The sequence below is a fragment of the Oncorhynchus tshawytscha genome, linkage group LG24, assembly GCF_018296145.1.
Source record: "Oncorhynchus tshawytscha isolate Ot180627B linkage group LG24, Otsh_v2.0, whole genome shotgun sequence".
NCBI lineage: Eukaryota > Metazoa > Chordata > Actinopteri > Salmoniformes > Salmonidae > Oncorhynchus > Oncorhynchus tshawytscha.
The window spans coordinates 28,866,471-28,882,353 of NC_056452.1; the positions used below are offsets into that span (position 1 = coordinate 28,866,471).

Sequence of the window (15,883 nt, forward strand, 5' to 3'; positions counted from 1 at the left end):
GTACTCACGTCTAGTCACTACTCTGTTCAGGATGGTCCTAAGCTCGCGGACAGAAATCTCCATGTCCTAAAACACAGAAGGGCGATTGAGGAAAAAAAAACAAGTCTTAGACACAGCGTAGGTTTAGAAAAATCTTGAAGGTCCATCCTTTAAACAATCTTGGAACAAATTAGTTCAAGAATATTTGTTATCTGAATTAGATATAGCATAGCTGATAATCCTACGATGGACATCTCTAATTTAGCTAACAGCTAACAAGCCAATAAAGGAAACCCACCTCTCCTGCCAGCTGAGAAAACATAGATTTGAATGAGTCTTCGATGTCATCTTCACTGATGTCATCCTACAAGAGAACAGGGGAATACAAACATGTTTTTACATTCCAACCATTTAATCAGAAGGTCAGGATGTACAATATAAAACCATAGAAAAAGTCAAGACAGCTACATTGTCGACATTAGTCTTATGTTCTACCCATAGTAGATATGATGGATAGATGATATGATGGATAGTAGATATGATGGATAGATAGATGGTAGTGACTGTTCTAGCCATATTAGTTATGGTAGTGACTGTTCTAGCCATAGTAGTTATGGTAGTGACTGTTCTAGCCATAGTAGTTATGGTAGTGACTGTTCTAGCCATAGTAGTTATGGTAGTGACTGTTCTAGCCATAGTAGTTAGTAGTGACTGTTCTAGCCATATTAGTTATGGTAGTGACTGTTCTAGCCATATTAGTTATGGTAGTGACTGTTCTAGCCATAGTAGTTATGGTAGTGACTGTTCTAATCATAGTAGTTATGGTAGTGACTGTTCTAGCCATAGTAGTAGTTATGGTAGTGACTGTTCTAGCCATAGTAGTTATGGTAGTGACTGTTCTAGCCATAGTAGTTATGGTAGTGACTGTTCTAGCCATAGTAGTTATGGTAGTGACTGTTCTAGCCATAGTAGTTATGGTAGTGACTGTTCTAGCCATAGTAGTGACTGTTCTAGCCATAGTAGTTATGGTAGTGACTGTTCTAGCCATAGTAGTGACTGTTCTAGCCATAGTAGTTATGGTAGTGACTGTTCTAGCCATAGTAGTTATGGTAGTGACTGTTCTAGCCATAATAGTGACTGTTCTAGCCATAGTAGTTATGGTAGTGAGTGACAATACAGGAAATCCTCATCTCACCTCATCTTCCAGATCTGCTGAGATTTCATCATCTAACTCTCTGGGATGAGAAAACAGACACAATGAAAATATACACACACACCAAGCACGCACACGCACACAGACACGCACACAGACACGCACACAGAGGCATGGTGACCCACATATTAAGTCTTTTTTTTTAAGCCATATGTCATGAATTTTAGGATCACACGCACACACTTACTCTGTCTCAGACTGTTTCTCAGTGAAGACTCGCAGGACAAAGTCGGCCTCCTGGCCAGACTCGAAGGTGGAGGGGACGATGAGATATTCTCCTGGAGGCAGACGGAGACGGTTGCTGACCTCTCTCAGGTTGACGAAGGTCTCCGAGCGAGCGCAGGATGAATGGGTCAGGAAGAAGTCCTTCTTTAAGTGCACATTCTGACAGCCCCTGTACTGCAGAGGATGTGGAAGGAAAAACATCGCTTTAACTACATATGCTGAAACCCAGTTTACCAGACACAGTTTAAGTCCTAGACCCGACCCCCCCCTCCCCCCAAAAAATAACGTTCAATAGAAATTCTCAATAAAAAATGCTTCTTAGTCCAAGATTAGGCTAAACCTGTGTCTGGGAAACTGGCCCATAGTCATGTAAATGAGTGCTATTTAAAAAGAAAGAACGCATTTATAACCATACCCGAGTTGGCTCATTCTCACAATGCCCAAAAGACATGAGCCTAAATGTCCAGCTGTGGAAAAAAAATCTTTATACCTCTTCTGGAATCTGTACAAACAGAAGAATACAATAGGAGAAACATTAAAGTATGAAAACTATGAATTTCTGTGAAAAGCAAAGTAGTGAGTGTGTAGCGTCCCCCTGCCCCCCAGACATGTTAGGCTGTCGACTCCTTAGAAGTTTGTTTCTCACCTCGTAGATGGCGAACCCGATGGTGTGCATGTCCTGTCCCTGTTTCCGGTACCTCCTCCTGTCCTTTTGCATCAGAGCCACCAGGAAGCTACAAGCCACCTCTTCATCCTCAGGGTCGTCGTCCTCCTCTAGCAGAGTGATCTTATACTGGGGGTTGATCCAGAACGTGTCTGGAGGAACCCAGAGATAAGACAGAGTTATACTGGGGGTTGATCCAGAACGTGTCTGGAGGAACCCAGAGATAAGACAGAGTTATACTGGGGGTTGATCCAGAACGTGTCTGGAGGAACCCAGAGATAAGACAGAGTTAAACTGGGGGTTGATCCAGAACGTGTCTGGAGGAACCCAGAGATAAGACAGAGTTATACTGGGGGTTGATCCAGAACGTGTCTGGACAATAGAGGAGCATTAAGGTCATCCATACAACCAAAGTGTTATATATATCCCATCTGGTCAAATCAAATCACATTTTTATTTGTTGAATGCGCAGAATACACAAGTGTAGACTTTACCGTGAAATGCTGACTGACAAGCCTTTAACCAACAGTGTAGAGTTAAAAAGTAAGAAAAATATGTTACATTTTTAAAAAATGGAAATAGTAACACAATAAAATAACAATAATGAGACTATATACACAAGGAGTACCGGTACCGAGTCAATGTGCAGGGGTACGAGGTAGTCGAGGCAGTCGAGGTAGTCGAGGTAGTCGAGGCAGTAGAGGCAGTCGAGGGTAGTCACTGTTGTCGAGGCAGTCGATGGTAGTCAAGACAGTCAAAGTAGTCAAGACAGTCGAAGTAGTCGAGGCAGTCGAGGGTAGTCGAGGCAGTCGAGGGTAGTCACTGTTGTCGAGGTAGTCAAGACAGTCGAAGTAGTCGAGGCAGTCGAGGGTAGTCGAGGCAGTCGAGGGTAGTCACTGTTGTCGAGGTAGTCAAGACAGTCGAAGTCGAGTAGCAGTCGAGGCAGTCGAGGCAGTCGAGGGTAGTCACTGTTGTCGAGGTAGTCAAGACAGTCGAAGTAGTCGAGGCAGTCGAGGCAGTCGAGGGTAGTCACTGTTGTCGAGGTAGTCAAGAAGGTCGAGGCAGTCGAGAGTAGTCACTGTTGTCGAGGTAACATGTGAATGTGTAGCTGTTGTAAATGCTCTGTGGTGATTTTCCTGAAAACACTTAACACATAAAATATGATTTTAGCTCCTACTCTAAATGTTCATGTTGACTGTGACTCACTGGGATGGTTCCTGTTCTGGACTGTAAACGTTCTATGTTAGATGTTGCTATGACACTAGGAAGGTTCTGGCTGTGCTGTGTCTGTACCATAGTGTACATGTTGATGTTCTGGTGTTTTCTAAACCATGCGTTCTGGTTTGTAAATAATGTACTAGTAAACTGTTTAACTCACTGGGGTGGTTCCCACAGCCCTCGGTCATACTGACCCTCCATCCAGTAAACTGTTTAACTCACTGGGGTGGTTCCCACAGCCCTCGGTCATACTGACCCTCCATCCAGTAAACTGTTTAACTCACTGGGGTGGTTCCCACAGCCCTCGGTCGTACTGACCCTCCATCCAGTAAACTGTTTAACTCACTGGGGTGGTTCAGCCCTCGGTCATACTGACCCTCCATCCAGTAAACTGTTTAACTCACTGGGGTGGTTCCCACAGCCCTCGGTCATACTGACCCTCCATCCAGTAAACTGTTTAACTCACTGGGGTGGTTCCCACAGCCCTCGGAATACTGACCCTCCATCCAGTAAACTGTTTAACTCACTGGGGTGGTTCCCACAGCCCTCGGTCATACTGACCCTCCATCCAGTAAACTGTTTAACTCACTGGGGTGGTTCCCACAGCCCTCGGTCGTACTGACCCTCCATCCAGTAAACTGTTTAACTCACTGGGGTGGTTACAGCCCTCGGTCATACTGACCCTCCATCCAGTAAACTGTTTAACTCACTGGGGTGGTTCCACAGCCCTCGGTCGTACTGACCCTCCATCCAGTAAACTGTTTAACTCACTGGGGTGGTTCCCACAGCCCTCGGTCATACTGACCCTCCATCCAGTAAACTGTTTAACTCACTGGGGTGGTTCCCACAGCCCTCTGGTTTGTACTGACCCTCCATCCAGTAAACTGTTTAACTCACTGGGGTGGTTCCCACAGCCCTCGGTCATACTGACCCTCCATCCAGTAAACTGTTTAACTCACTGGGGTGGTTCCCACAGCCCTCGGTCATACTGACCCTCCATCCAGTAAACTGTTTAACTCACTGGGGTGGTTCCCACAGCCCTCGGTCGTACTGACCCTCCATCCAGTAAACTGTTTAACTCACTGGGGTGGTTCCCACAGCCCTCGGTCATACTGACCCTCCATCCAGTAAACTGTTTAACTCACTGGGGTGGTTCCCACAGCCCTCGGTCATACTGACCCTCCATCCAGTAAACTGTTTAACTCACTGGGGTGGTTCCCACAGCCCTCGGTCATACTGACCCTCCATCCAGTAAACTGTTTAACTCACTGGGGTGGTTCCCACAGCCCTCGGTCATACTGACCCTCCATCCAGTAAACTGTTTAACTCACTGGGGTGGTTCCCACAGCCCTCGGTCATACTGACCCTCCATCCAGTAAACTGTTTAACTCACTGGGGTGGTTCCCACAGCCCTCGGTCATACTGACCCTCCATCCAGTAAACTGTTTAACTCACTGGGGTGGTTCCCACAGCCCTCGGTCATACTGACCCTCCATCCAGTAAACTGTTTAACTCACTGGGGTGGTTCCCACAGCCCTCGGTCATACTGACCCTCCATCCAGTAAACTGTTTAACTCACTGGGGTGGTTCCCACAGCCCTCGGTCATACTGACCCTCCATCCAGTAAACTGTTTAACTCACTGGGGTGGTTCCCACAGCCCTCGGTCGTACTGACCCTCCATCCAGTAAACTGTTTAACTCACTGGGGTGGTTCCCACAGCCCTCGGTCGTACTGACCCTCCATCCAGTAAACTGTTTAACTCACTGGGGTGGTTCCCACAGCCCTCGGTCGTACTGACCCTCCATCCAGTAAACTGTTTAACTCACTGGGGTGGTTCCCACAGCCCTCGGTCGTACTGACCCTCCATCCAGTAAACTGTTTAACTCACTGGGGTGGTTCCCACAGCCCTCGGTCGTACTGACCCTCCATCCAGTAAACTGTTTAACTCACTGGGGTGGTTCCCACAGCCCTCGGTCATACTGACCCTCCATCCAGTAAACTGTTTAACTCACTGGGGTGGTTCCCACAGCCCTCGGTCGTACTGACCCTCCATCCAGTAAACTGTTTAACTCACTGGGGTGGTTCCCACAGCCCTCGGTCGTACTGACCCTCCATCCAGTAAACTGTTTAACTCACTGGGGTGGTTCCCACAGCCCTCGGTCGTACTGACCCTCCATCCAGTAAACTGTTTAACTCACTGGGGTGGTTCCCACAGCCCTCGGTCGTACTGACCCTCCATCCAGTAAACTGTTTAACTCACTGGGGTGGTTCCCACAGCCCTCGGTCGTACTGACCCTCCATCCAGTAAACTGTTTAACTCACTGGGGTGGTTCCCACAGCCCTCGGTCGTACTGACCCTCCATCCAGTAAACTGTTTAACTCACTGGGGTGGTTCCCACAGCCCTCGGTCGTACTGACCCCCTCCATCCAGTAAACTGTTTAACTCACTGGGGTGGTTCCAGTAAACAGCCCTCGGTCGTACTGACCCTCCATCCAGTAAACTGTTTAACTCACTGGGGTGGTTCCCACAGCCCTCGGTCGTACTGACCCTCCATCCAGTAAACTGTTTAACTCACTGGGGTGGTTCCCACAGCCCTCGGTCGTACTGACCCTCCATCCAGTAAACTGTTTAACTCACTGGGGTGGTTCCCACAGCCCTCGGTCGTACTGACCCTCCATCCAGTAAACTGTTTAACTCACTGGGGTGGTTCCCACAGCCCTCGGTCGTACTGACCCTCCATCCAGTAAACTGTTTAACTCACTGGGGTGGTTCCCACAGCCCTCGGTCGTACTGACCCTCCATCCAGTAAACTGTTTAACTCACTGGGGTGGTTCCCACAGCCCTCGGTCATACTGACCCTCCATCCAGTAAACTGTTTAACTCACTGGGGTGGTTCCCACAGCCCTCGGTCATACTGACCCTCCATCCAGTAAACTGTTTAACTCACTGGGGTGGTTCCCACAGCCCTCGGTCATACTGACCCTCCATCCAGTAAACTGTTTAACTCACTGGGGTGGTTCCCACAGCCCTCGGTCATACTGACCCTCCATCCAGTAAACTGTTTAACTCACTGGGGTGGTTCCCACAGCCCTCGGTCATACTGACCCTCCATCCAGTAAACTGTTTAACTCACTGGGGTGGTTCCCACAGCCCTCGGTCATACTGACCCTCCATCCAGTAAACTGTTTAACTCACTGGGGTGGTTCCCACAGCCCTCGGTCGTACTGACCCTCCATCCAGTAAACTGTTTAACTCACTGGGGTGGTTCCCACAGCCCTCGGTCGTACTGACCCTCCATCCAGTAAACTGTTTAACTCACTGGGGTGGTTCCCACAGCCCTCGGTCGTACTGACCCTCCATCCAGTAAACTGTTTAACTCACTGGGGTGGTTCCCACAGCCCTCAGTCGTACTGACCCTCCATCCAGTAAACTGTTTAACTCACTGGGGTGGTTCCCACAGCCCTCGGTCGTACTGACCCTCCATCCAGTAAACTGTTTAACTCACTGGGGTGGTTCCCACAGCCCTCGGTCGTACTGACCCTCCATCCAGTAAACTGTTTAACTCACTGGGGTGGTTCCCACAGCCCTCGGTCGTACTGACCCTCCATCCAGTAAACTGTTTAACTCACTGGGGTGGTTCCCACAGCCCTCGGTCGTACTGACCCTCCATCCAGTAAACTGTTTAACTCACTGGGGTGGTTCCCACAGCCCTCGGTCGTACTGACCCTCCATCCAGTAAACTGTTTAACTCACTGGGGTGGTTCCCACAGCCCTCGGTCGTACTGACCCTCCATCCAGTAAACTGTTTAACTCACTGGGGTGGTTCCCACAGCCCTCGGTCGTACTGACCCTCCATCCAGTAAACTGTTTAACTCACTGGGGTGGTTCCCACAGCCCTCGGTCGTACTGACCCTCCATCCAGTAAACTGTTTAACTCACTGGGGTGGTTCCCACAGCCCTCGGTCGTACTGACCCTCCATCCAGTAAACTGTTTAACTCACTGGGGTGGTTCCCACAGCCCTCGGTCGTACTGACCCTCCATCCAGTAAACTGTTTAACTCACTGGGGTGGTTCCCACAGCCCTCGGTCGTACTGACCCTCCATCCAGTAAACTGTTTAACTCACTGGGGTGGTTCCCACAGCCCTCGGTCGTACTGACCCTCCATCCAGTAAACTGTTTAACTCACTGGGGTGGTTCCCACAGCCCTCGGTCGTACTGACCCTCCATCCAGTAAACTGTTTAACTCACTGGGGTGGTTCCCACAGCCCTCGGTCGTACTGACCCTCCATCCAGTAAACTGTTTAACTCACTGGGGTGGTTCCCACAGCCCTCGGTCGTACTGACCCTCCATCCAGTAAACTGTTTAACTCACTGGGGTGGTTCCCACAGCCCTCGGTCGTACTGACCCTCCATCCAGTAAACTGTTTAACTCACTGGGGTGGTTCCCACAGCCCTCGGTCGTACTGACCCTCCATCCAGTAAACTGTTTAACTCACTGGGGTGGTTCCCACAGCCCTCGGTCGTACTGACCCTCCATCCAGTAAACTGTTTAACTCACTGGGGTGGTTCCCACAGCCCTCGGTCGTACTGACCCTCCATCCAGTAAACTGTTTAACTCACTGGGGTGGTTCCCACAGCCCTCGGTCGTACTGACCCTCCATCCAGTAAACTGTTTAACTCACTGGGGTGGTTCCCACAGCCCTCGGTCGTACTGACCCTCCATCCAGTAAACTGTTTAACTCACTGGGGTGGTTCCCACAGCCCTCGGTCGTACTGACCCTCCATCCAGTAAACTGTTTAACTCACTGGGGTGGTTCCCACAGCCCTCGGTCGTACTGACCCTCCATCCAGTAAACTGTTTAACTCACTGGGGTGGTTCCCACAGCCCTCGGTCGTACTGACCCTCCATCCAGTAAACTGTTTAACTCACTGGGGTGGTTCCCACAGCCCTCGGTCGTACTGACCCTCCATCCAGTAAACTGTTTAACTCACTGGGGTGGTTCCCACAGCCCTGGTCGTACTGACCCTCCATCCAGTAAACTGTTTAACTCACTGGGGTGGTTCCCACAGCCCTCGGTCGTACTGACCCTCCATCCAGTAAACTGTTTAACTCACTGGGGTGGTTCCCACAGCCCTCGGTCGTACTGACCCTCCATCCAGTAAACTGTTTAACTCACTGGGGTGGTTCCCACAGCCCTCGGTCGTACTGACCCTCCATCCAGTAAACTGTTTAACTCACTGGGGTGGTTCCCACAGCCCTCGGTCGTACTGACCCTCCATCCAGTAAACTGTTTAACTCACTGGGGTGGTTCCCACAGCCCTCGGTCGTACTGACCCTCCATCCAGTAAACTGTTTAACTCACTGGGGTGGTTCCCACAGCCCTCGGTCGTACTGACCCTCCATCCAGTAAACTGTTTAACTCACTGGGGTGGTTCCCACAGCCCTCGGTCGTACTGACCCTCCATCCAGTAAACTGTTTAACTCACTGGGGTGGTTCCCACAGCCCTCGGTCGTACTGACCCTCCATCCAGTAAACTGTTTAACTCACTGGGGTGGTTCCCACAGCCCTCGGTCGTACTGACCCTCCATCCAGTAAACTGTTTAACTCACTGGGGTGGTTCCCACAGCCCTCGGTCGTACTGACCCTCCATCCAGTAAACTGTTTAACTCACTGGGGTGGTTCCCACAGCCCTCGGTCGTACTGACCCTCCATCCAGTAAACTGTTTAACTCACTGGGGTGGTTCCCACAGCCCTCGGTCGTACTGACCCTCCATCCAGTAAACTGTTTAACTCACTGGGGTGGTTCCCACAGCCCTCGGTCGTACTGACCCTCCATCCAGTAAACTGTTTAACTCACTGGGGTGGTTCCCACAGCCCTCGGTCGTACTGACCCTCCATCCAGTAAACTGTTTAACTCACTGGGGTGGTTCCACAGCCCTCGGTCGTACTGACCCTCCATCCAGTAAACTGTTTAACTCACTGGGGTGGTTCCCACAGCCCTCGGTCATACTGACCCTCCATCCAGTAAACTGTTTAACTCACTGGGGTGGTTCCCACAGCCCTCGGTCGTACTGACCCTCCATCCAGTAAACTGTTTAACTCACTGGGGTGGTTCCCACAGCCCTCGGTCGTACTGACCCTCCATCCAGTAAACTGTTTAACTCACTGGGGTGGTTCCCACAGCCCTCGGTCGTACTGACCCTCCATCCAGTAAACTGTTTAACTCACTGGGGTGGTTCCCACAGCCCTCGGTCGTACTGACCCCCTCCATCCAGTAAACTGTTTAACTCACTGGGGTGGTTCCCACAGCCCTCGGTCGTACTGACCCTCCATCCAGTAAACTGTTTAACTCACTGGGGTGGTTCCCACAGCCCTCGGTCGTACTGACCCTCCATCCAGTAAACTGTTTAACTCACTGGGGTGGTTCCCACAGCCCTCGGTCGTACTGACCCTCCATCCAGTAAACTGTTTAACTCACTGGGGTGGTTCCCACAGCCCTCGGTCGTAGCCCTCAGTCGTACTACAGTAAACTGACCCTCCATCCAGTAAACTGTTTAACTCACTGGGGTGGTTCCCACAGCCCTCGGTCGTACTGACCCTCCATCCAGTAAACTGTTTAACTCACTGGGGTGGTTCCCACAGCCCTCGGTCGTACTGACCCTCCATCCAGTAAACTGTTTAACTCACTGGGGTGGTTCCCACAGCCCTCGGTCGTACTGACCCTCCATCCAGTAAACTGTTTAACTCACTGGGGTGGTTCCCACAGCCCTCGGTCGTACTGACCCTCCATCCAGTAAACTGTTTAACTCACTGGGGTGGTTCCCACAGCCCTCGGTCGTACTGACCCTCCATCCAGTAAACTGTTTAACTCACTGGGGTGGTTCCCACAGCCCTCGGTCGTACTGACCCTCCATCCAGTAAACTGTTTAACTCACTGGGGTGGTTCCCACAGCCCTCGGTCGTACTGACCCTCCATCCAGTAAACTGTTTAACTCACTGGGGTGGTTCCCACAGCCCTCGGTCGTACTGACCCTCCATCCAGTAAACTGTTTAACTCACTGGGGTGGTTCCCACAGCCCTCGGTCGTACTGACCCTCCATCCAGTAAACTGTTTAACTCACTGGGGTGGTTCCCACAGCCCTCGGTCGTACTGACCCTCCATCCAGTAAACTGTTTAACTCACTGGGGTGGTTCCCACAGCCCTCGGTCGTACTGACCCTCCATCCAGTAAACTGTTTAACTCACTGGGGTGGTTCCCACAGCCCTCGGTCGTACTGACCCTCCATCCAGTAAACTGTTTAACTCACTGGGGTGGTTCCCACAGCCCTCGGTCGTACTGACCCTCCATCCAGTAAACTGTTTAACTCACTGGGGTGGTTCCCCAGCCCTCGGTCAGCCCTCCAGTAAACTGTCTGGGGTGGTTACTGACCCTCCATCCAGTAAACTGTTTAACTCACTGGGGTGGTTCCCACAGCCCTCGGTCATACTGACCCTCCATCCAGTAAACTGTTTAACTCACTGGGGTGGTTCCCACAGCCCTCGGTCATACTGACCCTCCAGTAAACTGTTTAACTCACTGGGGTGGTTCCCACAGCCCTCGGTCATACTGACCCTCCATCCAGTAAACTGTTTAACTCACTGGGGTGGTTCCCACAGCCCTCGGTCATACTGACCCTCCATCCAGTAAACTGTTTAACTCACTGGGGTGGTTCCCACAGCCCTCGGTCATACTGACCCTCCATCCAGTAAACTGTTTAACTCACTGGGGTGGTTCCCACAGCCCTCGGTCATACTGACCCTCCATCCAGTAAACTGTTTAACTCACTGGGGTGGTTCCCACAGCCCTCGGTCTGTTTACTGACCCTCCATCCAGTAAACTGTTTAACTCACTGGGGTGGTTCCCACAGCCCTCGGTCATACTGACCCTCCATCCAGTAAACTGTTTAACTCACTGGGGTGGTTCCCACAGCCCTCGGTCATACTGACCCTCCATCCAGTAAACTGTTTAACTCACTGGGGTGGTTCCCACAGCCCTCGGTCATACTGACCCTCCATCCAGTAAACTGTTTAACTCACTGGGGTGGTTCCCACAGCCCTCGGTCGTACTGACCCTCCATCCAGTAAACTGTTTAACTCACTGGGGTGGTTCCCACAGCCCTCGGTCGTACTGACCCTCCATCCAGTAAACTGTTTAACTCACTGGGGTGGTTCCCACAGCCCATCCAGTAAACTGTTTAACTCACTGTTCCCACAGCCCCCTACTGACCCTCCATCCAGTAAACTGTTTAACTCACTGGGGTGGTTCCACAGCCCTCGGTCATACTGACCCTCCATCCAGTAAACTGTTTAACTCACTGGGGTGGTTCCCACAGCCCTCGGTCGTACTGACCCTCCATCCAGTAAACTGTTTAACTCACTGGGGTGGTTCCCACAGCCCTCGGTCATACTGACCCTCCATCCAGTAAACTGTTTAACTCACTGGGGTGGTTCCCACAGCCCTCGGTCATACTGACCCTCCATCCAGTAAACTGTTTAACTCACTGGGGTGGTTCCCACAGCCCTCGGTCATACTGACCCTCCATCCAGTAAACTGTTTAACTCACTGGGGTGGTTCCCACAGCCCTCGGTCATACTGACCCTCCATCCAGTAAACTGTTTAACTCACTGGGGTGGTTCCCACAGCCCTCGGTCATACTGACCCTCCATCCAGTAAACTGTTTAACTCACTGGGGTGGTTCCCACAGCCCTCGGTCATACTGACCCTCCATCCAGTAAACTGTTTAACTCACTGGGGTGGTTCCCACAGCCCTCGGTCATACTGACCCTCCATCCAGTAAACTGTTTAACTCACTGGGGTGGTTTCGGTCATACTGACCCTCCATCCAGTAAACTGTTTAACTCACTGGGGTGGTTCCCAGCCCTCGGTCAGCCCAGTAAACGTTTAACTCAAGCCCTGACCCTCCATCCAGTAAACTGTTTAACTCACTGGGGTGGTTCCCACAGCCCTCGGTCATACTGACCCTCCATCCAGTAAACTGTTTAACTCACTGGGGTGGTTCCCACAGCCCTCGGTCATACTGACCCTCCATCCAGTAAACTGTTTAACTCACTGGGGTGGTTCCCACAGCCCTCGGTCATACTGACCCTCCATCCAGTAAACTGTTTAACTCACTGGGGTGGTTCCACAGCCCTCGGTTACTGACCCTCCATCCAGTAAACTGTTTAACTCACTGGGGTGGTTCCCACAGCCCTCGGCTATACTGACCCTCCATCCAGTAAACTGTTTAACTCACATTCCGGTGTACTGACCCTCCATACTGTAAACTGTAAAAGTTCTAGAATGTAGGTGTTCTGAATGTTGGTTCTGGAAGTGGTTCTGTGACTCACTGGGGTGAACGGTTCTGTACCAGTCTCTTTAACTAACAGTATGATGTGCCCCCCGCACCTCTCTGTGAGGAAGACACATTTCAGTTGAATGCACAGTTAGGTAGGTATCCCCTCTTTCCCTTTCATTGTCAGTAACTGAGATAAGGTGTAGATTGTTAGACGTACCCAGGGTAAGGTTTTGTCTGTTCTGAGATGTATGAGGTGTTGATGTAACGTTCCCCTGCTATACACCATTCTCTGATTCACATGAGGGTTTCCTTGTATTCTAATGCATTTAGTTAACGTAGGTATGAGGTCTTTCCGGTTCATTGTCATTGCCAAAGGCAACTGTTCAAGCAGTATGAGGTGTAAACGTGTATTAACGTTCTGCAGTATGAGGTGTTATTAACGTTCTGCAGTATGAGGTGTTAACGTTCTGCAGTATGAGTCTTAACATAGTGACTGGTGTAATTAACGTTCTGCAGTATGAGGTGTATTAACGTTCTGCAGTATGAGGTGTTAACGTTCTGCAGTATGAGGTATTAACGTTCTGCAGTATGAGGTGTTAACGTTCTGCAGTATGAGGTGTAACGTTCTGCAGTAACGTTCTGCAGTATGAGGTGTTAACGTTCTGCAGTATGAGGGTGTTTAATTAACGTTCTGCAGTATGAGGTGTTAACGTTCTGCAGTATGAGGTGTTAACGTTCTGCAGTATGAGGTATTAACGTTCTGCAGTATGAGGTGTTAACGTTCTGCAGTATGAGGTGTTAACGTTCTGCAGTATGAGGTAACGTTCTGCAGTATTAATGTTCTGCAGTATGAGGTGTTAACGTTCTGCAGTATGAGGTATTAACGTTCTGCAGTATGAGGTATTAACGTTCTGCAGTATGAGGTATTAACGTTCTGCAGTATGAGGTATTAACGTTCTGCAGTATGAGGTATTAACGTTCTGCAGTATGAGGTAACGTTTAACGTTCTGCAGTATGAGGTATTAATGTTCTGCAGTATGAGGTATTAACGTTCTGCAGTATGAGGTATTAACGTTCTGCAGTATGAGGGTGTAACGTTCTGCAGTATGAGGTATTAATGTTCTGCAGTATGAGGTGTAAACGTTCTGCAGTATGAGGTATTGTTCTGCAGTATGAGGGTATTAACGTTCTGCAGTATGAGGTATTAATGTTCTGCAGTATGAGGTATTAACGTTCTGCAGTATGAGGTATTAATGTTCTGCAGTATGAGGTATTAACGTTCTGCAGTATGAGGTATTAACGTTCTGCAGTATGAGGTATTAACGTTCTGCAGTATGAGGTATTAACGTTCTGCAGTATGAGGTATTAACGTTCTGCAGTATGAGGTATTAACGTTCTGCAGTATGAGGTATTAACGTTCTGCAGTATGAGGTATTAATGTTCTGCAGTATGAGGTATTAACGTTCTGCAGTATGAGGTGTTAATGTTCTGCAGTATGAGGTATTAACGTTCTGCAGTATGAGGTGTTAACGTTCTGCAGTATGAGGTGTTAACGTTCTGCAGTATGAGGTGTAAACGTTCTGCAGTATGAGTATGAGGTGTTAACGTTCTGCAGTATGAGGTGTTAACGTTCTGCAGTATGAGGTGTTAACGTTCTGCAGTATGAGGTGTTAACGTTCTGCAGTATGAGGTGTTAACGTTCTGCAGTATGAGGTGTTAACGTTCTGCAGTATGAGGTGTATTAACGTTCTGCAGTATGAGGTATTAACGTTCTGCAGTATGAGGGTGTAAACGTTCTGCAGTATGAGGTGTAAACGTTCTGCAGTATGAGGTGTTAACGTTCTGCAGTATGAGGGTGTAAACGTTCTGCAGTATGAGGTGTAAACGTTCTGCAGTATGAGGTGTTAACGTTCTGCAGTATGAGGTGTTAACGTTCTGCAGTATGAGGGTGTAAACGTTCTGCAGTATGAGGTATTAACGTTCTGCAGTATGAGGTGTTAAAATTGTAATGTAATACTGTGATGTAAATATTCTATGTGTTCTTGAAGATATGTTAGATGTTCTATGACTCACTGGGGTGGTTACGGCAGCCCCCGGCGGTACTCCCCCTTCTCCACATGCCGTGGAACTTGATGGTGTTCCAGTGGCTGAGGCCGTCCTCACTCAGAGCGTCCGCCGTCAGGTTGCAGATCTCCAGACGGGAAAACTGCCTCAGGAACTCCTGGAACGACATCCTACAGACAGGGGAGATTAGTGTGATTTAAAAAGGATGTGGACACCGGCTCGTCCAACATCTCATTCCTAAATCATGGGTATTAATATGGAGTTGGTCCCTCTGCTGCTATAACAGCCTCCACTCTTCTGGGAAGGCTTTCCACTAGATGTTGGAACATTACCGTGGGGACTTAGGGTGATTCAATGGGGTTGAGGTCAGGGCTCTGTGCAGGCCAGTCAAGTTCTTCCACTCCGATCTTGACAAACCATTTCTGTATGGACTTCGCTTTGTGCATGGGGGCATTGTCATGCTGAAACAGGAAAGGGCCTTCCCCAAACTGTTGCCACAAAGTTGGAAACACAGACTCGTCTAAAATGTCATTGTATGTTGTAGCGTTATGTAGCGTTATGATTTCCCTTCACTGGAACTAAGGGGCCCGAACCATGAAAAACAGCCCCAGACCATTATTCCTAATCCACCAAACGTTACAGTCGGCGCTATGCATTGGGGCAGGTAGCGTTCTCCTGGCATCCGCCAAACCAAGATTTGTCCGTTGGACTGCCAGATGGTGAAGTGTGATTTATCACCCCAGAGAACGTGTTTCCACTGCTCCAGAGTCCAATGGCGGCGAGCTTCACACCACTCCAGATGAAGCTTGGCCTTTAGCATGGTGATCTTAGGCTTGTGTACAGATGCTCGGCCATGGAAACCCATTTCATGAAGCTCCTGACGAACAGTTATTGTGCTGACATTGCTTCCAGAGGCAGTTTGGAACTCGGTGGTGAGTGTTGCAACCGAGGACAGACAATTTTTATGCGCTACGTGCTTCAGCACTCGGCGCTCCCGTTCTGTGAGCTTGTGTGGCCCACCACTGCGGGGCTGAGCCATTGTTGCTCCTAGACGTTTCCACTTCACAATAACAGCACTTACAGTTGACCGGGGGGCAGCTCTAGCAGGGCAAACATTTCACAAACTGACTTCTTGGAAAGGTGGTATCCTATGATGGTGCCACATTGAAAGTCACTGAGC

The 15,883-nt window shown here is 49.8% G+C and overlaps 1 protein-coding gene across 5 annotated transcripts in view; it reads right to left on the reverse strand.

Moving 5' to 3' along the window:
* capn1a (calpain 1, (mu/I) large subunit a) overlaps positions 1-15,883 on the reverse strand; it is a 50,520-nt gene that overhangs the window by 4,750 nt on the left and 29,887 nt on the right. For all 5 annotated transcript variants that reach the window (XR_006079845.1, XM_042305633.1, XM_042305632.1 and 2 more), the window contains 7 exons: positions 14,713-14,873; positions 2,064-2,233; positions 1,908-1,919; positions 1,380-1,591; positions 1,175-1,214; positions 278-343; positions 9-66 (listed from right to left, as the gene is read on the reverse strand). Coding sequence is in view for 4 of the 5 variants with exons in the window: in XM_042305633.1 (XP_042161567.1) it covers positions 9-66; positions 278-343; positions 1,175-1,214; positions 1,380-1,591; positions 1,908-1,919; positions 2,064-2,233; positions 14,713-14,873 (719 nt within the window). In the remaining variant the exon portion in view is untranslated. The remainder of the gene's footprint in view (positions 1-8; positions 67-277; positions 344-1,174; positions 1,215-1,379; positions 1,592-1,907; positions 1,920-2,063; positions 2,234-14,712; positions 14,874-15,883) is intronic.